The sequence below is a fragment of the Schistocerca gregaria genome, chromosome 1 (genome assembly GCF_023897955.1).
Source record: "Schistocerca gregaria isolate iqSchGreg1 chromosome 1, iqSchGreg1.2, whole genome shotgun sequence".
In the NCBI taxonomy this organism is placed as follows: Eukaryota; Metazoa; Arthropoda; class Insecta; order Orthoptera; family Acrididae; genus Schistocerca; species Schistocerca gregaria.
Genome location: NC_064920.1, coordinates 1173199516 through 1173224157, shown reverse-complemented (window position 1 = coordinate 1173224157; position 24642 = coordinate 1173199516). Strand labels below are relative to the sequence as shown.

At 40.3% G+C, this 24642-nt stretch overlaps 1 protein-coding gene across 2 annotated transcripts in view; it reads right to left on the bottom strand.

The window, feature by feature from the left end:
• Positions 1 to 9711: 9711 nt before the first annotated feature.
• The window catches only part of LOC126284353 (probable ATP-dependent RNA helicase DDX56), a 103789-nt gene continuing 88858 nt past the window's right edge, over positions 9712 to 24642 (bottom strand). For both annotated transcript variants that reach the window (XM_049983230.1, XM_049983222.1), the window contains exons 10-11: positions 16972 to 17190; positions 9712 to 9857 (exon numbers count right to left, since the gene is read on the bottom strand). In XM_049983230.1, coding sequence (XP_049839187.1) covers positions 9792 to 9857; positions 16972 to 17190 — 285 coding nt within the window. In that variant the 3' untranslated portion in view covers positions 9712 to 9791. The remainder of the gene's footprint in view (positions 9858 to 16971; positions 17191 to 24642) is intronic.

Genomic DNA, 24642 nt, shown 5'->3' with positions numbered 1-24642 from the left:
ATATAGCAAATCAGTAACGGGAAGCAGTTAAGTCCATAAATTATCTGGGAGTAAGCATTAAGAGTGATTTAAAATGGAATGTTGTTGTTGTTGTTGTTGTTGTTGTTGTTGTTGTGTTCTTCAGTCCTGAGACTGGTTTGATGCAGCTTTCCATGCTACTCTATCCTGTGCAAGCTTCTTCATCTCCCAGTACCTACTGCAACCTACATCCTTCTGAATCTGCTTAGTGTATTCATTTCTTGGTCTTCCTCTACGATTTTTACCCTCCACGCTGCCCTCCAATACTAAATTGGTGATCCCTTGATGCCTCAGAACATGTCCTACCAACCGATCCCTTCTTCTGGTCAAGTTGTGCTACAAACTTCTCTTCTCCCCAATCCTATTCAGTACTTCATTAGTTTTGTCATCTACCCATCTAGTCTTCAACATTCTTCTGTAGCACCACATTTCAAAAGCATTTATTCTCTTCTTGTCCAAACTATTTATCGTCCATGTTTCACTTCCATACATGGCTACTCTCCTTACAAATACTTTCAGAAACGACTTCCTGACACTTAAGTCTATACTCAATGTTAACAAATTTCTCTTCTTCAGAAACGCTTTCCTTGCCATTGCCAGTCTACATTTGATATCCTCTCTACTTTGGCCATCATCAGTTATTTTGCTCCCCAAACAGCAAAACTCCTTTACTACTTTAAGTGACTCATTTCCTAATCTAATTCCCTCAGCATCACCCGACTTAATTCGACTACATTCCATTATCCTCATTTTGCTTTTGTTGATGTTCATCTTTATATCCTCCTTTCAAAACGCTATCCATGCCATTCAACTGCTCTTCCAAGTCCTTTGCTGTCTCTGACAGAATTACAATGTCATCGGCGAACCTCAAAGTTTTTATTTCTTCTCCATGGATTTTAATACCTACTCCGAATTTTTCTTTTGTTTCCTTTACTGCTTGCTCAACATACAGATTGAAAACATCGGGGAGAGGCAAAAACCCTGTCTTACTCCCTTCCCAACAACTGCTTCCCTTTCATGTTCTTCGACTCTTATAAGTGCCATCTGGTTTCTGTACAAATTGTAAATAGCCTTTTGCTCCCTGTATTTTACCCCTGCCGCCTTTAGCATTTGAAAGAGAGTATTCCAATCAACATTGTCAAAAGCTTTATCTAAGTCTACAAATGCTAGAAACGTAGGTTTGCCTTTCCTTAATCTTTCTTGTAAGGTAAGTCGCAAGGTCAGTATTGCCTCATGTGTTCCAGTATTTCTACGGAATCCAAACTGATCTTCCTCGAGGTCGGCTTCTACTAGTTTTTCCATTCGTCTGTAAAGAATGCGCGTTAGTAATTTGCAGCTGTGGCTTATTAAACTGATTGTTCGGTAATTTTCACATCTGTCAACACTTGCTTTCTTTGGGATTGGAATTATTATATTCTTCTTGAAGTCTGAGGGTATTTCACCTGTTTCATACATCTTGCTCACCAGATGGTAGAGTTTTGTCAGGACTGGCTCTCCTATGGCTGTCAGTAGTTCCAATGGAATGTTGTTTACTCCAGGGGCCTTGTTTCGACTCAGGTCTTTCAGTGCTCTGTCAAACTCTTCACACAGTATCGTACCTCCCATTTCATCTTCATCTACATCCTCTTCCATTTCTATAATATTGTCCTCAAGTGCATCACCCTTGTATAGACCCTCTATATACTCCTTCCACCTTTCTGCTTTCCCTTCTTTGCTTAGAACTGGGTTTCCATCTGAGCTCTTGATGTTCATACAAGTGGTTCTCTTATCTCCAAAGGTCTCTTTAAATTTTCCTGTAGGCAGCGTCTATCTTACCCCTAGTGAGATAAGCCTCATCATCCTTACATTTGTCCTCTAGCCATCCCTGCTTAGCCATTTTGCACTTCCTGTCGATCTCATTTTTGAGACGTTTGTATTCCTTTTTGCCTGCTTCATTTACTGCATTTTTATATTTTCTCCTTTCATCAATTAAATTCAATATTTCTTCTGTTATCCAAGTATTTCTACTAGCCCTCGTCTTTTTACCTACTTGATCCTCTGCTGCCTTCACTACTTCATCCCTCAAAGCTACCCATTCTTCTTCTACTGTATTTCTTTCCTCCATTCCTGTCAATTGTTCCCTTATGCTCTTCCTGAAACTCTGTACAACCTCTGGTTCTTTCAGTTTATCCAGGTCCCATCTCCTTAAGTTCCCCTTTTTGCAGTTTCTTCAGTTTTAATCTACAGGTTATAACCAATAGATTGTGGTCAGAGTCCACATCTGCCCCTGAAAATGTCTTACAATTTAAAACCTGGTTCCTAAATCTCTGTCTTACCATTATATAATCTATCTGATACCTTTTAGTATCTCCAGGGTTCTTCCATGTATACAACCTTCTTTCATGATTCTTAAACCATGTGTTAGCTATGATTAAGTTGTGCTCTGTGCAAAATTCTACCAGGCGGCTTCCTCTTTCATTTTTTAGCCCCAATCCATAGTCACCTACTACGTTTCCTTCTTTCCCTTTTCCTACTACCAAATTCCAGTCACCCATGACTATTAAATTTTCGTCACCCTTCACTATCTGAATAATTTCTTTTATTTCATCATACATTTCTTCAACTTCTTCGTCATCTGCAGAGCTAGTTGGCATATAAACTTGTACTACTGTAGTAGGTGTGGGCTTCGTATCTAGCTTGACCACAATAATACGTTCACTGTGCTGTTTGTAGTAGCTTATCCACATTCTTATTTTCCTATTCATTATTAAACCTACTCCTGCATTTCCCCTATTTGATTTTGTGTTTATAACCTTGTAGTCATCTGACCAGAAGTCTTGTTCCTCCTACCACCGAACTTCGCTAATTCCCACTATATCTAACTTTAACCTATCCATTTCCCTTTTTAAATTTTCTAACATACCTGCCCAATTAAGTGATCTGACATTCCACGCTCCGATCCGTAAAATGCCAGTTTTCTTTCTCCTGATAACGACATCCTCTTGAGTAGTCCCAGCCCGGAGATCCGAATGGGGGACTATTTTACTTCCGGAATATTTTACCCAAGAGGACGCCATCATCATTTAATCATACAGTAAAGCTGCATGCCCTCGGGAAAAATTACGGCTGTAGTTTCCCCTTGCTTTCAGCCGTTCGCAGTACCAGCACAGCAAGGCCGTTTTGGTTATTGTTACAAGGCCAGATCAGTCAATCATCCAGACTGTTGTCCTTGCAACTACTGAAAAGGCTGCTGCCCCTCTTCAGGAACCACGTGTTTGTGTGGTCTCTCAACAGATACCCCTCCGTTGTGGTTGCACCTACGGTACGGCTATCTGAATCACTGAGGCACACAAGCCTCCCCACCAACGGCAAGGTCCATGGTTCATGGGGGGAGGTAAAATGGAATAACCATATAAAATTAATCGTTGGTAAAGCAGATGCCAGACAGATTCTTTGGAAGAATCCTACGGAAATGCAATCCGAAAACAAAGGAAGTGGGTTACAGTACACTTGTTCACCCACTGCTTGAATACTGCTCATCGGTGTTGGATCTGTACCAGATAGGGTTGATAGAAGAGATAGAGAAGATCCAACGGAGAGCAGCGTGCTTCATTACAGGATCATTTAGTAATCGTGAAAGCGTTACAGAGATGATAAACAAACTACAGTGGAAGATTTTGCAAGAGAGACGCTCAGTAGCTTGGTATGGGATTTTGTTAAAGTTTCAAGAACATACGTTCACCAAAGAGTCAAGCAGTATATTGCTTCCTCCTATGTATATCTTGCAAAGAGACTATGAGGATAAAAGCAGAGAGATTAGAGCCCACACATAGGCATACCAACATTCTTTCTTTCCACAGACAATACAAGACTGGAATAGAAGGAAGAACCGATAGAGGTACTCAAAGTACTCTCCATCACACGCCGTCAGGTGGCTTTCAGAGTATGTATGTAGATGTAGATCCTTACAACACATTCTCCGCTTTCAAAATTATCCTAGCCTCAACCTACAGTAACCTACTGTCCCCACACCCTCCAACCAATAGTTTCCGCCCCCTCGGTCCTATCACCTCCTCCCAATTCACGTCCCCTCAGCCTCTATGTGCCACCCTCTACTAATACACCCACCTATCTTTTTCCCTTCTCTGCTCCTCTCCTCCTCTGCTTCTCATCTCCCCCTCCCCCTCCCCTCCCCCCATCTCCTGACATTGTGCCTGGCAGCATACCCCTGCAGATAGCGGATAGCACTCTTCTCTTCCCTGCCCCTTACTATGCTATCCCTTCTGCTTCCTTGCCCCAATCCAGATTGCTCCTTTCATTCAAAGTGATGGATGGAATGTAGCCAGAGCAGCCAGAGACAGTGGTCACATATGTGAGATGTGCCTGCTTGTGTGTGTTTTCCCCTCTTTTCTGATGAAGGCTTTGGCCAAAAGCGCAGTGTGTTAACAGTCTTTTCATTGTGCCTGTCTGCAGCTCAGGGTGTTATATTTACAGTGAGTAGCACTCTATCCTTTTCATAATATTGTAAATATTTATTACAAATAAAGACATTATAACAATTTTACCACATCTTTTTATTTTATACATGTGGACTATCTGTTACCATGACGTGTAGTCGAATAGTCCTTTCAGTCTTATCATCCACGTTTCATTTAACTAGCTGTATTTCTTCCCCAACTCAGGCTTTACTAGCCATACCCATTACACGTTTGGAAATTACTGAATGTGTACTACACCTTTCCATCAGTAAATCCAACAGTCAAATCAAATCAACTCCATGGACTAAATTAACCAAACCTCCTGTGACAATATCTTATAAAACAAAGCATGTCACTTATCTCCCCTATCAAGAACAAAAATTCCTCCTGTAAAGACTTTAGCAAACAAAATTCCAACTTCCCCTATGAAGAGTACACGAAACTTTACAAAACTTACAGAGCTATAAAGGTATATTATCCTATGCAAGTTCTTTTGGAAAACATGCCAGCCACTGTTATGAGGCTGGTGCCTCAACAGACACTTATGAGATGCATTAGAGCATGCAGTGGCACATAACACTTTTAGTATTTATGAGATTGCCACCAAACCAGAGATGTCACGTGTTTTGAATAATTAACAGCACTTTGTTTCTGTCATTTTATAATCAATTACCTACTCTCCTACACCTGAAGAACAGCATAAACAACTGAGACACTTACATATTTATTATTCCATCTTTCATCTAGCATGTGGAACAGATTAACAAACTCTAGGTAAGGTCATCTACTTTGCTACTTTCGAGGAACATTGAGACTAATGGTACCCGCTTCAGCAGTAATCATCAAAACCTGTTTGATTGGATAGGGTGTCCCCTCCCTCAATCCAGATCGCAAAAATGTCATCAGTGAATCTGAACCAGGTGAAGGGTTTAGGATTTTGGGTGTTTAGGAAGGATTCCTTCAGATAGCCCACAAACAGGTTGGCATAGGATGGTGCCATGTGGGTGCCCATAATCGTAGCTGGATTTGTTTGCAGTTAATGCCTTCAACGGAAAAATAATTGTCAGTGAGAATATAGGTGCTCATGGCGACTAAGAAGGAGGTTGTTTGTTTGGAATCCATTGGGTGCTGGGAAAGGTACTGTTCAACAGTGAAAAGGCCATGGGCATTAGGGAGGTTAGTGGAAATGGAGGTGGTATCAATAATGATGAGCAGGGCCCGCATGTGGTAAAGGGACAGGAATTATGGAGTGTCAGTGGAGGAAATGGTTGGTATATTTTATGTAGGAGGATAGGTTCCGGGTAATAGCTTAAGGTGTTAGTCTATGAGCACAGGGATTTTCTCATGAGGCTATAGTAACCGGTCACAATGTGGCGAAGTGGGTGGTTGGATTTAAGGACTTTAGGATGTAGAAGGTAGGAGAGTGGGCAGTGGTAGGCGTGAGCAGAGAGATGGACTCGGGGGAAAGGTTCTGGGATGGGCCTATGACCCCATTCCAGAAATCCAGCAGGATCTCCATTCTCTCCTCAAATCCTTAGGCTCATCCCAGGACCTCAGGCCAGAATCCTAAACTCCTCACCTGCTTCAGATTCATTGATGACATCTTTGCGATCTGGATTGATGGTGAGGAGACCCTATCCACATTCTTCCAGAGCTTCAACAGCTTCTCCCCCCATTTGTTCACCTGGTTCTACTCAACCCAACAAACCAGCTTCCTAGATGTTGACCTCCACCTCAAACATGGCTGCATCAGTACTTCCGTCCATATCCAACATACTAACTACCAACAATATCTCCACTTCAACAGCTGCCACCCATTCCATATCAAGAAGTCCCTTCTACACAGCCTAGCCACCCGTGGTCATCGCATCTCCAGTGACTAGCAGTCTCTCTCGAAACATACCAAGGGTCTTACTGAGGCCTTCACAGACTGTAATTAAGCTCCCAAAATTGTACAAAAACAAATCTCCTGTGCCTTATCTTTCCATTCTCCCACAACCTCCCCAATTCTCACTGTCCAGCTACAGGGAGCATTCTCCCTGTAACTCAGCACCACTCAGGTCTGGAGCAGCTGAATTACAAGGGTTGAAACTTAAATAGTGGCAACTATTTATTTAATTTATTTACATACAAAATTGATATTTGTTTCAAAGTTTTACGTACCTTCAAAGTAGTCACCAGTATTGTGTATAACCCGTTGCCATTGATATGGAAGTCGTAGGATACTCTTAGTAGTGCCAGTTGTGTTGACAGCTCAAGAGGCACTGTCTTTTGCCTGACAAATTTGTAGAAGTTCTGAATCGAATGCCATTGTTTCCTTCAGTTTAGAAATCAAATTGAACTTATGAGGGCTTAAGCCAAGGGAGTGCAGTAGGTAGTATAGCACTTAGCAGCCCCATCAGTCAAACAAATGAGTAACAGCTTGCACTGTACGTGCTTGAGCATTGTCCTGCAAAATGATGGTCAGGTCCTGCAGAAAGTGTTATCACTTCTGTCTCTAAGCTGGTCGTAGGTTGTGTTCCAAAAATGAACAGCATAGAGCCAGAATTGATGACACTTTCTGCAGGATTGACCATCATTTTGCAGGACAATGCTCCAGCACAGACAGTGCAGGCTGTTTGTAACTGATTTGTTTGACTGATGGGGATGCTAAGTGCCATATCACCTACTGCACTCCCCCCATTAAAGCCCTCGTGAATTCAACAATCTCTACAAATTGTTGGCAATGGGTTATACACAATGCTGGTGCCTACTTCAAAGGTCAGTAAAGCTTTGAAATACATATCTATTTTGTACGTGCTGTAAATAAATAGTTGCCACTCTTAAGGTTCCAACCGTCATACATTGTCCGCCAGTGTTTCAACTACCTCCTGCCGTGCCCAGAAATGAGAAACATTCTGCACACTATTCTGTCCATCCCTCCCACAATGGTTCCGCAGTCCTCCAAACGTGCTCAATACACTTGCCCATTCCTACACAACCCCTGCTCCCAACCCTTTACCACTTGGCTCATATCCCTACAATAGACCTAGTTACAAGACCTGTCCCATACATCCTCCCACCACCATCACCTACTCCAGTCCACTCACAAGCATCACCTTACCAATCAAAGGCAGGGCTTCCTGTGAAACCAGTCAAGTAATCTACAAACTAAGCTGCAACCACTGTGCTACATTCTATGTGGACGTGACAACCAATAAGCTTTCTGTCCACATAAATGACCAGCGACAAACTGTGGCCACAAAACAAGTGGACCACCCTATTGCTGAGCACACTGCCCAACAGAACATTGTTCATTTCAATGACTGCCTCCTCTTTACCCCCACCCAGTTGCCACTCCCATCATGCACTGTTGCTGTTGATCGCAGTGTGGCTTCAGCTGCCAGAGGCTGCAGTCGTGTGTGAGAGTTGCATTTGTGTGTGTGTGTGTGTGTGTGTGTGTGTGGAGGGGGGTATTTGTTTTTAACAAAGGCCTTGTTGGCCGAAAAAGCTTATATTTGACAATATTTTTGTTGTGCCTATCTGCGACTCAGCATCTCCGCTTTATGGTGAGTAGCAACTTTCCTTTTCATAATATTGTTTAGTTACCTTAGCATTTAACTCTTCTGTTAAGGTGAAAAGTGTCATCTGCAATTTTCCGGTGGAATTTGATGTGCTTTTCAAGTGTGTTATTTGTTTGCTCGAGTATGACATTTGTTTGCTCAAGTGTAGTATTTGTTATTTTTATTTCATTTTTTAAATTCTGATTTAGTATTGTCCATATTAGCAATTAACTTCTCTATTAAAGTACTTAATTGTGCACTTTACTTTTTAAACTGTTGTGGCACTTCTGCCTCCATACTTCTTTTCACCACTGGTATAAAATACTTACAATAATGCTTAGTTTAATACTGTAACAATGCTGGCGATGACACTGTAGCACACCCACAAACTCGGGTTGTGAAACCACCTGCAGCTTACCCGACGACACAAACACCACCACCAAAAAAATTTGAAATTGATAAACTTCAAGCCACATCAAGACGTCAACAGGAAGATTCAGCAACGTAACAGTCAGACTGCATTGTCGAAAGAGTGTGTGCATCTGAGACTGTCACTGATATAGGATGACAAACTCCAGCTGTGCTCCACAATAGCTGCTATAAACTCGTGGGATTAATGATACATGGAAGCCCTCTGAAGTCATAGTCAAAAATCTTCCAACTTGTGGAATAGTTGGTTTCTTCCCCATTCTAATTGTAGTTGAAGGACTTAATATCTATTCATTGACTGCTCAAATCTCTTCAAGTTGCAGTGCTATCAATTGCTTTTGCACTGTAGCGTAATCTTGGCTATTGACCTCCCCTGCTAAGAACTACAGATATCAATTCCAGTAAATTTCCATTCAAAAGTTACCATCTTCTTCAACAATTTAAAGTTCTGTTTGTTATTCTTATTATTCATCAATTTTATTTACTCCCAGGAGTATTTGTTCTGGGTTGTTATCCCGGTCACTACATGTGATGTTCTGTTTGCATGTTTCATGATACTGGGTGGGCGATACAAAGTTTGCTCGTGAACTACGATGTCCTGTTAAGTCATTTGCTCTCCTTGTCATTTCTTCACTCACAAATATCTCCGGCCAGATTTTGTTTCTGGAAGTGCTGCAGCTGTTGTTGAAAGCCACAAGTGCAATCTATATCCACATTCTTGAAATAAATACAATGCTTCTAATAAACAATGTGCCATAAATCGTAGTCTCATTCACAATGATTATGTGTAACAAAGGTTTCTCACTGGAACATTAGAAACACATTAATATGAACTATATTCAAAATTATCTGTTCAAGTTAAGAGATTCCAATTGAATATTAAGATAACAGTTCTTCTGCTGTTCCCATGACATCATTGGGGTTGTCACAGCTGTTCTTCCATGCCTCACATCATATCTCCAAGGCAGGAGCCAATGACATGGAATAATCCAACCAACCAACCAGCAGGTACCATGAACAGGATTGGATTGCTATTGACATCACAATTTGCAGTTACCACTCCCTGGTAAATTCACATAAATAGAACAAATTTCCATACAGCAGGCTATCTAAGACCAATTTAATACATAAATACACTTTTTCTATTCTGGCAATCATCATTCAAAGCAGGAGAACTGAGAGTGGAATATAGTTTTCCTAGACACTTAGAAAGACCAATATAGTTGGGCAGTGGTGTGGGTCTCATATACAGCATTGTATATATATATAAATAAAAATATAAATTTTTATTAAATTATTTTATACAAGAAGTACAAGTACATCCAAATTGTACATCTTCTTAGGATCAGGATGTTTTCCTCTTCTTGAATCCAAAAAATTCCATGCTCTTCAGAGGATTGGCTTTCTTGGCCTGAAAAAATTAACCATTTTATAATATAGTCTCTTTTAATTGAAGGTTACACATAAAAGAAGTATGTGAATGTTTAACTGAACAACAAACCAATTTCAATAACATATGGGATTCAACGGGATAGGATTATTTCAGGCAATGAACAAATGATATACCTGAGTAAATGTTTGGAACAAAACACTCTCTATGTAATGGAACTGCTTGGTGGGTTAGTACACACATTTCAGATAACAAAACCGAAATTTCAGTGCTAAAACCCCAGTTGGTCATAGAATTTACTTGCCTGCTAACATAGTGTCTCCCCAGGAAATAATTTTTGGGTGTGGAAATCATTTTCTGGTTCAAATTCCACATTAACTGTTGGTCTTTCAATAATAGAAGCTGGGAATGTCAGCACTCAGGTCAGGCAAGGACAAGGACGTAACATTTTCACTAGGACTAGGCCTGGCATGCGAGGTGTTGCGTTATTAACAGTTTCACCTTCCCATGTTACGCCTGGTGTTAAGTAGCTTTCTTTTGCATAGTTTGTAGCTGGCTTTTAGTAAGCTGTATTACCTGATGACACAACTCTTAGTTGCAGGTATTACACTCAGTACAGTCATGCAACTGCAATGCAGTTCTCATTTCAAGATTTTAACTAATAATTTTCCTTTGACTTTTTCATTTACGATTGAACATTTTACTGAGATTAACAAACACTGACAACAAGGACAAATTCACATTTATAAACTCAGTGGATCTCTAACATATCAGAGTCTCACAATTCTCTACGAAGCTTCCCGGCTACATTAAGGAATGCAAAATTATATTGCATGCACCTCATGCCCACAACAAGATCTCAATCTCTCTTTCTCACACACTTGACATTGACAACACATTACAATCTCCCAAAGAATAATTTAGGAAGCAGGTTAGACATCTTGCAACAATTTATATGTCAATGCCACGGTCATTCCTTTGTCTGCTGAAAGAGAATGCAGACCAGCTAGATGCCAGTGTCTGCCCTATTGTTTGAATATAAATTACAATCAAAATGTGGTATAATGATATCTGGGCATCACAAGCACCACACACCTGAGGCACCATTCACTGGAAAAGGAAGACCTGCCTCAAGAGACTGTTATGTAATCATAGTCATATGTTGAGTTTATAAACTGCAGCTTATTGCCTGTTCTTTCCAACCATTCTTTTCTTGCAAATGCACAACTCTATACTTCAACAGTACACTGAAAGCACACTGAACAACAGGACTTGCTTTACATATTTTCTTGCTTGGTACATCTTGCAAATCATTGCCAGCAAAATGACTCCTCCTTACCCCATTTTTTGCAATAGACAAGGAAGCCCCGGACTGCCCAATTTCTTAATTTAAGGTAAAGATGCTGTAGAGCAACGGGCTCACAAGGACTCTCACCAGAAAAGGAACTTTATGCCATTAGCATGTCTTATCATCTCCTCCACAGTCTTTGAAATACCATTTACTTTGCAGCAAATATTTTAAAATAATTTGGTAAGTGGATCCTGAAGGCAAGCTCAGTGAAAACTGTAAAACTACAAAGAGAGTATTCCTGCTTACAGTCATTCCTTTGTTTTATCATATAAATATGATAATCACTTTAAATGTCATACTACATTTTATAAAAATAGTATCTAAGAATAGAGCTCTTGTTGTAATTCAGTACATTTAAAGCAACTATGCACCTCTTCAGAAACCAGGGTGATAGTACGCCCCAGCCTTGGGGACCTTGTCAGTAGTGTGGTGCATCAAGTCCTTTATCCAACTGAACATAACAGTGCGCAATTTGCTCTGCTTATTACTCTTCTTGGCAGGTTCCTTTTGAAAACTGCAGTGTGATGCAGACAGATCCATAGAGGAAAGCAGTCACTAGAATGGAGATCACTCATAATTTCTTGCTGTGTAGAATATGTGAGTGTGTTTGCGGAGGACCTAGTAGTAATGCAGAAGTACCATACAGCAGCTGGAAAAGTCAAGAATTTGGCCTGTGAGGCAGGCACATGATGAGGCTGTGGCATGTTGCATGTTTTTCTCTCACTAGGAGGAATGGGTGAGGAGATATACTACAGGCCTAATGCTGCTTCTTGTGGTAATCACAGGGAGCACATGGTTATACCAAATAAAATCATCTCACACTTCCAGGTACTTCAAACAGTCATTCATGCAGCATGCTTCCAGTCATCACCACCTGGCTCAAATGCACACTGTGTAGAAGCCACCTCTGAAGCTGAAAACCACCAGAAATACTGAACCACAAATGAGCAGTCTTCCACGAGAACGGCTACACTGCCATGAAAATATTGCAAACAATTTCAGGAGGTATTTTTGTTATTTTGTGGTTCACTGCTAGTATAAAAGGATGGCTCCTGAAACAGATATAACATGAAGTCCATGATGCTGACAAAAGGCAATGTGGCCTTGAGAACTACCATCATTTACAAAATACCATGACAGTGTGGACCATATTTGTCAGATAAACACACAATAGAACAATGCTTGACTGAAAATGAGAGATGTCTGTGCTATGACATCCAGAGAAATCAGCAGTAACAAATTTTATTGGAAAACTCAGAAACATCTCTGTCATCACAAAGGCTAACTGTTAATAGGATAATGTAACTACAGAAGCTACAGAGATTTTAAAAAATCTGCTAATACTATCTATAAAGATGACAGTTCATAGCTGATCACAGTGCAGAAACAATCCATCACAAGGTTAAATAAGGTGCGGCAACAGTGGGACATAACACTGACTTATAACTGATGGACTGCTCAGTGTGATGTCACGACCACGACCAACACTACATCAAGTGTGCCGTAGGGGAGTGTCATAGGACCGTTGCTATTCACAATATACATAAATGACCTGGTGGATGACATCCGAAGTTCACTGAGGCTTTTTGCGGATGATGCTGTGGTGTATCGAGAGGTTGCAACAATGGAGGATTGTACTGAAATGCAGGAGGACCTGCAGCGAATTGACGCATGGTGCACGGAATGGCAATTGAATCTCAATGTAGACAAGTGTAATGTGATGCAAATACATAGAAAGATAGGTCCCTTATCATTTAGCTATAAAATAGCAGGTCAGCAACTGGAAGCAGTTAATTCCATAAATTATCTGGGAGTACGCATTAGGAGTGATTTAAAATGGAATGATCATATAAAGTTGATCGTCGGTAAAGCAGATGCCAGATTGAGATTCATTGGAAGAATCCTAAGGAAATGCAATCCGACAACAAAGGAAGTAGGTTACAGTATGCTTGTTAGCCCAATGCTTGAATACTGCTCAGCAGTGTGGGATCCGCACAAGGTAGGGTTGATAGAAGAGATAGAGAAGATCCAACGGAGAGCAGCGCGCTTCGTTACAGGATCATTTAGTAATTGCGAAAGCATTACGGAGATGATAGATAAACTCCAGTGGAAGACTCTGCAAGAGAGACGCTCAGTAGCTCGGTACGGGCTTTTGTTAAAGTTTCGAGAACATACCTTCACCAAAGAGTCAAGCAGTATATTGCTCCCTCCTACGTATATCTCGCGAAGAGACCATGAGGATAAAATCAGAGAGATTAGAGCCCACACAGAAACATACCGACAATCCTTCTTTCCACGTACAATACGAGACTGGAATAGAAGGGAGAACCGATAGAGGTACTCAGGGTACCCTCCGCCACACACCGTCAGGTGGCTTGCGGAGTATGGATGTAGATGTAGATGTAGAAGATGAAGGTGACAACCATAAGGCAGTCACTTACCACCTGATAACTACTAAGGAGAATTTGGCAGAAAGTTTGTAGACACGTAACTACTTCATGCAGCTGGAAGTCCAAAAAAATCAATTATATTTCTGCAAGAGAATGCACTCATGCTTTTAAGTCATATGATTCATTAATTGTAACAACCATTGTTTGATGATGAGTAAGCAGTGTGACAGAAGAATGTGTGTCATTTGCAAACAGAGCTATACCCCCTTTGGTTCTGTGCCCAATAGGGTCAACCTCATGATGGAGGATATAATACCTTAATATAGCAGTGCCAGCAATTTTATCCATTGCCTACAGACACAAGCACATAAATCTTACTTTTGTTCGAACTATCGTTTCATCCATGTCCCCAAGTAGTTCACATTACACTAGCATGCTGGAGGTGGCTTTTTCCTTTTCTTTAATGTTTTCTCTCTACTACAGGGAGCTACACAAATCTGTTGGATCCACCTGGAAGATTTCATCTTCCTTAAGTTGTCATGGAATGTCAACATTTTATCTATCAGGCACAAGCAATGGATCATAGTCTAATGACTTTGGTTTCTTGCACATTTTGCTATTATTTTTCACTGGACGACAGATTATTATATGTTTGGATAAACTGTCCGAATTTTTCTGTGTCAGCATTTGAATGACTATCCTTTCTACAGCTACAAGTGATTGCATAAGGGAGATCAAAGTTCACTGGACTGGCATGCATTTGCAACTTCACATACATTTTAGTGCTTGTGGCTCTTCCCAATTTCAGTGTACCAATAGTAACTTAGGGCAGTGGTTATAATGCTGATTTCCGGCAATTGGAAACACTATCATCACTGCAACACATATTGGATTCTGACGAGTGCTATTCCCAGGATGCTACCTTTAATACACTGAACTGTCTCATCTGTTCTGCTTTGTTTTCATTTTCAGAGGTTTCATGATTCTGCTAGGCCACAGGTGCTGTAAAATATTATGCTTCTTTACCAATATGGTTAACAATTTTGTAAGCAAGGTTTGTGAGACGGTGCACAATAGTCATTACTCAGTGATTGCACCAATACAAATACAGCTGTATTTACATAGGATTTCAGCTGGAGTCAAGAGTAGCTTTAATCCTCTAAAGCCATATATAAATGCTGTATTTGCATTTCACCACAATATTTACACTACGACTAAAGCATAAAACTATCATCATTACAATAAAAGAAAAAATACCTTTACAATTTTGATTTCTGCACCTCAGCTAGTCAACACTCTCTGTTACAATATTTTCTGAACCCATCACTTGAAATGATGTATTACAAATAAGAGATTATAAGAAATTGCAGAATGTAAGAATGAGACTCGTAATGCACAGTTTAAGAAAATAATGCCACTTTCCAAAGTATTTATTTAATAGAAAACTAAGTCCATTATTTTGTCATGGCACTGATTATTCACACCCATAAACAAATGATTGAAGAGACATACAGTTCAATGAAGAAAAGCAGAATGACAGCATATCCACCCGTCGACAGTTCCTGAAGCTCATAACTGATGGTGGGGAAGATGCATCATGTAAAAAAGTTAAACATCTTTTAACTTTTGTAACTTACACATGACAGTGTGGAAGCAGCATGTTTCCACATGTAAATAATGTTGGGGAATGAAAGTGTAAATAATTCATGCCTTTGTAAAACCGGCTTTAGAAAAGTTGATTACACTATGAGGAAAGTTGAGGAAAACCAATTATCAGCCACGATATCTGTCAGGAATTATACACTGACCATAAACCTGTTTTAACTCATTTAGATAAGGCTTTACCATTATTACTTGATTCCACTTCATCTTACAGTGGATCAAAATTCCATCTGTGAAAGATAAGGTAGCAGAACAAAGTTTCACGATTTTTTAAACTACTCGTAGCAGGTGACAAAATTTGGTCACACACAACACTAACGGGTGGTGAGGGATGGAAGGTGAAGCTCTGTGAATGGAAAAAATGAGGAATGGAGGAAGGAAAGTGTTGCTACTGAGTGTCGTGGAGAGATGGAGATTTGAAAATGATGATGTATCTAGCTGGTATTTTCATTTTCCCTATTTTTCCTTTGGTCCTGTTTTCAGTCACCACTCCTCCTCTTCTCATTTAATGCCCTAGTCGATTTATTTTCCTCCTCTTAATTGTTTCCAGTAATTGTCTTATTATTCACCCTGTGTGATGTAAACTCATTTCTTATTTTATCTGTTCATTTCACATCTTCCATTCTTCTCCAAATACAATCTCAAAAGCCTCAAGTGTCTCTCTGCTCTGTCCAACACAGTGCCCATGTTTTGGCACCATACAGTGCAAGACTAGCATATAATACACTGTCATAATCGAGACATTTTTTTAATGCATAATTTGCTTGAGGCTCAATTATTCCCACCAGTAAATTTTCTGGTACTTTTAGAAAACCGTATTTAAAATTTCTTTGGAAAAATCTGAACTCAGTTGCAAAAGTATAAAGTATGACAAATAAAACTAATTTGTTTTCAATGGGTTGCTCAAACACACATTTTAATATGAGAATCACATTTTTTCATGCGGATGTTCCATAAAGAATATCTTGTAAGGCAGCAAAGTTGCCAAAACATTTGTTTTCAAACATTTGTATGTGTGTATATGATCAATCACAAATACTCTGTTCCTTGTAGTTTTAAATTTAAGTCTTTTAAAGAGGTAATTCATATCTACTAAAAACGTTAAGCCACATATCCAGACTAAAACACAAAGTTCTTTGAAGAGCACTTCATTCTTTGATACAAAAGTATTTTATTGCTGAAAGTAAGATGAAAAATCTATCTAGTGCCTTTCCATGGCTAAGTCAATGCCAAATGGAATGATAAATTGCATCTCCATATTCATTATGTATCTCAGCTAAAAACTTTTTGAAACTGTCGGTAGTTACTCCCATTGTGCCTACTAAAGTTTATAATTTTTATAACCAAACATCATATGATCTGACTTTAAAATTTTGCCACAAAATGATATTTTTTGTATATCACAATGAAAGAAATTGAGCATCGAAACAAAATTTTAAAACTTTGTGTTTGATTTTAACAACCATGGTGTTACTAACTCCATCCATAGTTTCTAACTTGACATATTCATGTGTCAGTTCTTTGATGTAGGTGTAAACATTGATGCAGTCTGCACACTTTTCAAATAAGTCTTGAGATGCCACACAGCATCATTTGTGTCAGTCCCCTTAGCAATGTCCTCTGAAATGCTCTAATTTACTGTATGTTCTAATGCTATACATTAAAATTTCAGATACTGTGCAACAGGGGATCTGAGATGATAAACAAAAGACGACAAACATGACTCACTCACCTCATACTTTGCTTTAGCTTTAGAAACTCCTGCAAGATTATTTCTTGAACTTCCAAGGCGATTTTTCTTTCTGCTAGTGCCGACCCTTGATAACTGTTTTAGTGCATCTGGTACAATGTAGTCAGGGACATCTGCCAAGTGAGGCTGAATCTTCACTGTGTGCAGCGCTTTATCATGCCGTAATGTCTGCAGATCTCTAGGATTATCCACGAAGTAACTCTGGCGAAGAAATACATTTTTATTAAAAAGAAACTGCAGTGTAATTCTATTAATATAGCTGAAAATAATAAAAATGAAAACACATACATTCATATCACATCCTCCTCGACACCCGCAGAAATCAACTTCCCACCAGTCAACTCCCAACTGTGATTCAAGACATTTGGCTCTATCTTCTCAATATCAGTGTTGTTGAGCTGTTTCTCAACTCAGGTTCTTGCTGTCCTCCTGGTCTTATTTCATGTTAGGCTCTCCATCTCTTAAACATCCTTTGTTCCTATCCTTTTCTGCTTATTTTCTGGCTTACCATACCCTCTCCTCCATCAGTCTACACCCCTATGACCGCCTGCATTTCAGTTTATATTTTATTTTTCTCCCCCCTCCCCCCCCCCCCCTCTCTCTCTCTCTCTCTCTCTCTCTCTCTCTCTCTCTCTCTCTCTCTCTCTCTCTCTCTCTCTCTGTGTGTGTGTGTGTGTGTGTGTGTGTGTGTGTGTGTGTGTGTGTGTGTACCCTCTTTCAATTATTTTTTTTCATACTTGTTCATAACATTTTTCCATAAGACAAACTGACTAATGGCAGCTCATAATTAACATTAATTTGAAATTTTAATATTTGCTGTCAGTTCGGGCATTGTCTGCCTTTCTAATTCAGTAATTCCCTTCTATTCAGCACCTGTGCATAGTTTCGCACACACAAAACTTTGTTCCATTGTTTAATTCTAATGTTTTCTGATATGTTTCTTTCAAATTTATTTACTGTTTAACTTGTATAGTTTCAATTATGTTACAAATGCAGTGCCAATGAAAACATTACACTATTCTGGCAGATATCCAACTATGTGTTATATGTTTTTCAAAATTAGTTATCAGTACTATAACCTGTTTCATGGCAATAATCAAGTATTAACTGATTAAATAAATTAATCACTGCAGGACATTCACATTTTAGTGCTTTTGATTTCTAAATGTGAAAGCAGTCAAGGTGGTGTGGTCAATAGGCACAAACAAAATTTAAATCATCACAAAGCTTTTGGATACTGTTCTTCCTCAGTAATACATATACGGGGCAACACAGTCCCTGCTCTGTCGCAGTTGGTCTGTAGTGCCAGAAAAAATTTAGCTTGACATGTGCATGTATGCTTACCAATGATTTATCAACTGCTCCACATCTCAGCTACACAGTGAGTGGTTACCTCTACCCCTCCCATTTTTGTTATTCCACCCAGTGTTTACCAGTTTCATATTACCTTTCTTTTCCCTGTTCCCCACATATTTTCTGAAGAAGGAATCTTTAAAAATGAATTTACCTGTCAATTTAAATGTTTGTATCATTACTGTTCCTGTTTTGGCAGTTTCTGAGGCTACCAAACTGGAAGAAATCTGAGAGATTAAATTAATAAAAATTGAATTTATTGACTGCTATATGCCCATGTAATACTGCAGAAATGAAATGAAGAAAAACGGGGAAAAAAACCAAGAAGTAGTGATTCAAGCAGGGCAATGTCAAAAGGCTTAATGGGGTAAGACGTCAAACAGGCAACTTGGGGCAGGAGAGGCACCACAGGACATTTTAATTTCCACTGTCTATACATTTACATGTGAAATTTAATCATTTTTTCACTTATTATTGTCTGCATGTGTTGTTATAGGTACACTTTTCTTCATAAGTAAGAAATTCTTTGATGAAGCATACAAACCATACTTACAGGTGTATCAAACTCCAGAATTTCTCAAATCTAATAAAAACTGTGGTAAAAACTGAGATAATTAATTGTAAAATTTGAGTTTTTTCCTAAACATGAAATTTAAAGTAGAGCAGCGCATTCATTTTTTCATAAATTAAATAAATTCTAGAGTTTCATACACCTGTAAGTATGGTTTGTAAGCTGTGCAAAATTCATTGAAGAGTCAATCTTTCTTACGAAGATAAGTCTACCAATAATAACAAATGCTGCCAATAGTAAGTGAAAAAAATGATGAAATGTCACATGTAAAAAAAATTATTTTGTTGCGTTTTTGAACTTCTACTGCTATGAGTGTAAATCCTGAATCCTTCCTGGCCATGCTGACAAAGTTTTAAGAATTTATCTGTAAAAGTATAGACAGTGGAAATTAAAATATCCTATGGTGCCTCTCCTGCTCCAAGTTGGCCTGTTTGACATCCTACCCCCTTAATGTAGGTCTCTCATCCCATTATTTTTGGGATGATGTAAATGTATTGCTAACTATGAACTGGAGAAAAGATCATGACTGGATTCTCTTTAGTCCACATTGCCTGAGCAGTTAAGACAGGTAACTGCTGACTATCTTGAAGCCAAGCATCAATAACCACAAACTATCCAAGAAATAGATGAAAGGGAATGTATACAAGCTAGTGATGAACTGATAATGTAATACACTTAACTGCTGTTTGTCATAGTAGTTATATCACTTATTACAGCCAATGAGATAGCCACATACAATTTAATTACCAGTGAAATATCTGCTTCATAAACATCTATACACAGATTAAGAAGTTAAAAGGAGTCTTTGCAGTGTTGAGCCTAACATACTTGGTTATGCAAAGAATAGCTAGTAGATCCACTGACTGTTGTAACTGAAATTTGTTGGTTAAAATCCTGTATGATCGAACACTTTGCATTCAGTTTTCAATACATCAGTAGTCCAGTCACGGAAGGAAATCAAAGTGCCAAGTTCAAATATTTCAAATGGCTCTGAGCACTATGGGACTTAACAGTGGAGGTCATCAGTCCCGTATAACTTAGAACTACTTAAATCTAACTAACCTAAGGACATCACACACACCCATGCCCGAGGCAGGATTCGAACCTGCAATCGTAGCAGTCGCGTGGTTCTCACACACCAATGCCCGAGACAGGATTCGAACCTGCAATCGTAGCAGTTGCGTGGTTCTGGACTGAAGCGCCTAGAACCGCTCGGCCACAACAGCCGGCAAAGTGCAAGTGACTGGAGAAAAACACAAGTGACTCCTGTATATAAGAAGGGTAAAATAACAGACCAGTGAAATTACAGACCAATATGATTAACATCAGTTTGCAGCAAAATTCTAGAGCATATTCTGAGTTCAAATATAATAAATTTCCTAGAGACCTAAAAGCTCATATCCACTAATCAACAAAGCTTTAGAAAACCTCACTCTGGTGAAACCCAGCTTGGCTCTTTTCTCGCACGAAATACTGGAAACTATCGATGAAGGGCAACAGGCAGATTCCATATTTCTAGATTTCTGAAAATCATTATACACCAGTACCCCACTGAAGAACGTTAATGAAGGTACATGTATGTGGAACAGGCACCCACATATGTGAATGGCTCGAAGACTTCTTAATAATACTAATAGAACCCAGTATGTTTGTCCTTGGCAACAAGTGTTCACTGTAGACAGGGGTAACATTGGGAATGCCCCAGGGAAGTGTGATAGGATTGTTGCTATTTTCTATATACATAAATGATCTGGCAGACTGGGTGGGCAACAGTCTGCGGTTGTTTGCTGATGATGCTGTAGTGTACAGGAAGTTGGTGTAGACAGATACAAGATAAACTACCCAAAATTTCTAGTTGGCTTGATGAATGGCAACTGGCTCTTAATGTAGAAAAATGTAATGTAGAAAACACAGATGAATAGGGAAAAACAAACCTGTAATGCTTGGATATAGCATTAGTAGCGTTCTGCTTGACACAGTCATGTCTTTAAATATCTGGGCCTAATGCTATGTAGCGATATGAAATGGAATGAGCATCTACATCTACATCTACATCCATAGTCCGCAAGCCACCTGACGGTGTGTGGCGGAGGGCACCCTGAGTACCTCTATCTGTTCTCCCTTCTATTCCAGTCTCGTATTGTTTGTGGAAAGGAGGATTGTTGGTATGCTGCTGTGTGGGCTCTAATCTTTCTGATTTTATGCTCATGGTCTAGTCGCGAGATATACATAAGAGGGAGCAATATACTGCTTGACTCTTTGGTGAAGGTATGTCCTTGAAACTTCAACAAAAGCCTGTACCGAGCTACTGAGCGTCTCTCCTGTAGAGTCTTCCACTGGAGTTTATCTATCATCTCCGTAACGCTTTCGCGATTACTAAATGATCCTGTAACGAAGCGCGCTGCTCTCCGTTGGATCTTCTCTATCTCTTCTATCAAGCCTATCTGGTACGGATCCCACACTGCTGAGCAGTATTCAAGCAGTGGGTGAACAAGTGTATTGTAACCTACTTCCTTTGTTTTAGGATTGCATTTCCTTAGGATTCTTCCAATGAATCTCAGTCTGGCATCTGCTTTACCAACGATCAACTTTATATGATCTTTCCATTTTAAATCACTCCTAATGTGTACTACCAGATAATTTATGGAATTAACTGCTTCCAGTTGCTGATCTGCTATTTTGTAGTTAAATGATAAGGGATCTATCTTTCTATGTATTCTCAGCACATTACACTTGTCTACATTGAGATTCAATTGCCATGCCCTGCACCATGCGTCAATTTGCTGCAGATCCTCCTGCATTTCAGTACAATTTTCCATTGTTACAACCTCTCGATACACTACAGCATCATCCACAAAAAGCCTCAGTGAACTTCCGATGTCATCCACAAGATCATTTATGTATACTGTGAATAGTAACGGTCCAAGGACACTCCCCTGAGGCACACCTGAAATCACTCTTACTTCGAAAGACCTCTCTCCATTGAGAATGAAATGCTGCATTCTGTTATCTTGGGGCTCTTCAATCCAATCACACAATTGGTCTGATAGTCCATATGCTCTTACTTTGTTCATTAAACGACTGTGGGGAACTGTAACGAACGCCTTGCGGAAGTCAAGAAACACGGCATCTACCTGTGAACCCGCATCTATGGCCCTCTGAGTCTCGTGGACGAATAGCACAAGCTGGGTTTAACACGACCGTCTTTTTCGAAACCGATGCTGATTCCTACAGAGTAGTTTTCTAGTCTCCAGAAAAGTCATTACACTCTAACATAATACATGTTCGAAAATTCTACAACTGATCAACGTTACAGATATAGGTCTATAGTTTCGCCCATCTGTTCGACGTCCCTTCAACCCTTCTTGAAAACGGGGATGACCTGTGCCCTTTTCCAATCCTTTGGAACGCTACGCTCTTCTAGAGACCTACGGTACACCGCTGCAAGAGGGGGGGCAAGTTCTTTCGCGTGCTCTGTGTAAAATCAAACTGGTATCCCATCAGGCCCAGCTGCCTTTCCGCTTTTGAGCGATTTTATTTGTTTCCTTATCCCTCTGTCATCTATTTCGATATCTACCATTTTGTCATCTGTGCGAGAATCTAGACAAGGAACTACAGTGCAGTCTTCCATTGTGAAACAGCTTTGGAAAAAGACATTTAGTATTTCGGCCTTTAGTCTGTCAACCTGTGTTTCAGTACCATTTTGGTCACAGAGTGTGTGGACATTTTGTTTAAATCCACCTACCGCTTTGACATAAGACCAAAATTTCTTAGGATTTTCTGCCAAGTCAGTACATAGAACTTTACTTTCGAATTCATTGAACGCATCTCGCACAGCCCTCCTCACACTACATTTCGCTTCACGTAATTTTTGTTTGTCTGCAAGGCTTTGGCTATGTTTATGTTTGCTGTGAAGTTCCCTTTGCTTCCGCAGCAGTTTTCTAACTCGGTTGTTGTACCACAGTGGCTCTTTTCAATCTCTTACGATCTTGCTTGGCACATACTCATCTAACGCAAATTGTACGATGGTTTTGAACTTAGTCCACTGATCCTCAACACTATCTGTACTCGAAACAAAACTTTTGTGTTGAGCCATCAAGTGCTCTGTAATCTGCTTTTTGTCACTTTTGCTAAACAGAAAAATCTTCCTACCTTTTTTAATATTTCTATTTACGGCTGAAATCATCGATGCAGTATCCACTTTATGATCGCTGATTCCCTGTTCTGCGTTAACTGTTTCAAATAGTTGGGATCTGTTTGTCACCAGAAGGTCTAATATGTTATCTCTATGGGTCGGTTCTCTGTTTAACTGCTCAAGGTAGTTTACAGATAAAGCACTTAAAATAAAATTTAACTGGAGTCTTTTTCCCTGCCACCCGTTATGAACGTTTGAGTCTCCCAGTCTATATTCGGCAAATTAAAATCTCCACCCAGAAGTATAACATCGTGGGGAAACACTCAAAATATTTTTCAAATTATCCTTCAAGTGCTCAGCCACAACAGCTGCTCAGCCAGGGGGCCTATAGAGACATTCAATTACCATGTCTGAGCCTGCTTTAACCGTGACCTTCACCCAGATTATTTCACATTTCACATCTCCGTCAATTTCCTTCGATACTATTGCACTTCTTTTCGCTATAAACACGCCTCCCCCTGCAGTGTCGAGCCTGTCTCTGCGGTACACATTCCAATCTGAGTTTAGGATTTCATTACTGTTTGCATCTGGTTTCAGCCAACTTTCTGTCCCTAGTACTAAATGGGCATTGTGACCGTTTATTAATGAGAGCAGTTCTGGGACCTTTCTATAGACGCTCCTGCAGTTTACTATTAGCACATTAATATTGTTATTCCCTGTTGCATTTTGCCTACTCCTACATTGCCGCATCTTAGGAGGTGTCTTGTCGGGCCTAGGGAGGGAATTCTCTAACCTAAAAAAACCCCATGTGCACTCCACACCTACTGCGCTACCCTTGTAGCCACTTCCGGCGCTTAGTGCACACCTGACCTATTCAGGGGGACCGTACATTTCTCCACCTGATACGGAGGTAGAGAAATATGCACCCCAGATCTACGCAGAATCGTCTGAGCTTCTGGTTTTATGCCTTCTACTCGGCTCCAATCCAGAGGACCGCTATCAGTTCTGGGAATGATACTAAAAATAGTTATCTCCGATTCCACCCCGCTAGCGAGGCTTTCCGCCTTCACCAATTGCGCCAACCGCCTGTACGAACTGAGGATAACCTCTGAACCCAGATGGCAGGAGTCATTGGTGCCGACATGAGCAACAATTTGCAGTCGGGTGCACCCAGTGCTCTCTATCGCCGCCGGCAGGGCCACCTCAACATCTAGGATGAGACCCCCTGGCAAGCAGCCAGAGTGAACACTGGCCTTCTTCCCCGAACTATTTCAATAGGGGGCTCCATCACCCGCCTAATGTTGGAGCTCCCAATAACTAATAAACCCCTGCCCACCCCGTGTGCCTGCTTGGATCTTGCTGAAGGAGCGGCCACATGTCCACTCACAGGCAGAGCGGGCGATGCCACACGGCCAGCTTCTACATTGACCCTCCCCCTCGTGCGCCGCGAACACAGCTGAACCCACCGCTCCCCTTGGGGAGAGGTTGGCCCACCCGCGCCCGGTACCCGCGAAGATGTCTCGACAGCAGGGACAGTGGCTGAAGCATGTAACACCTGGGGTGTACCATGCAACACTCCAGACTCCCCACTGCC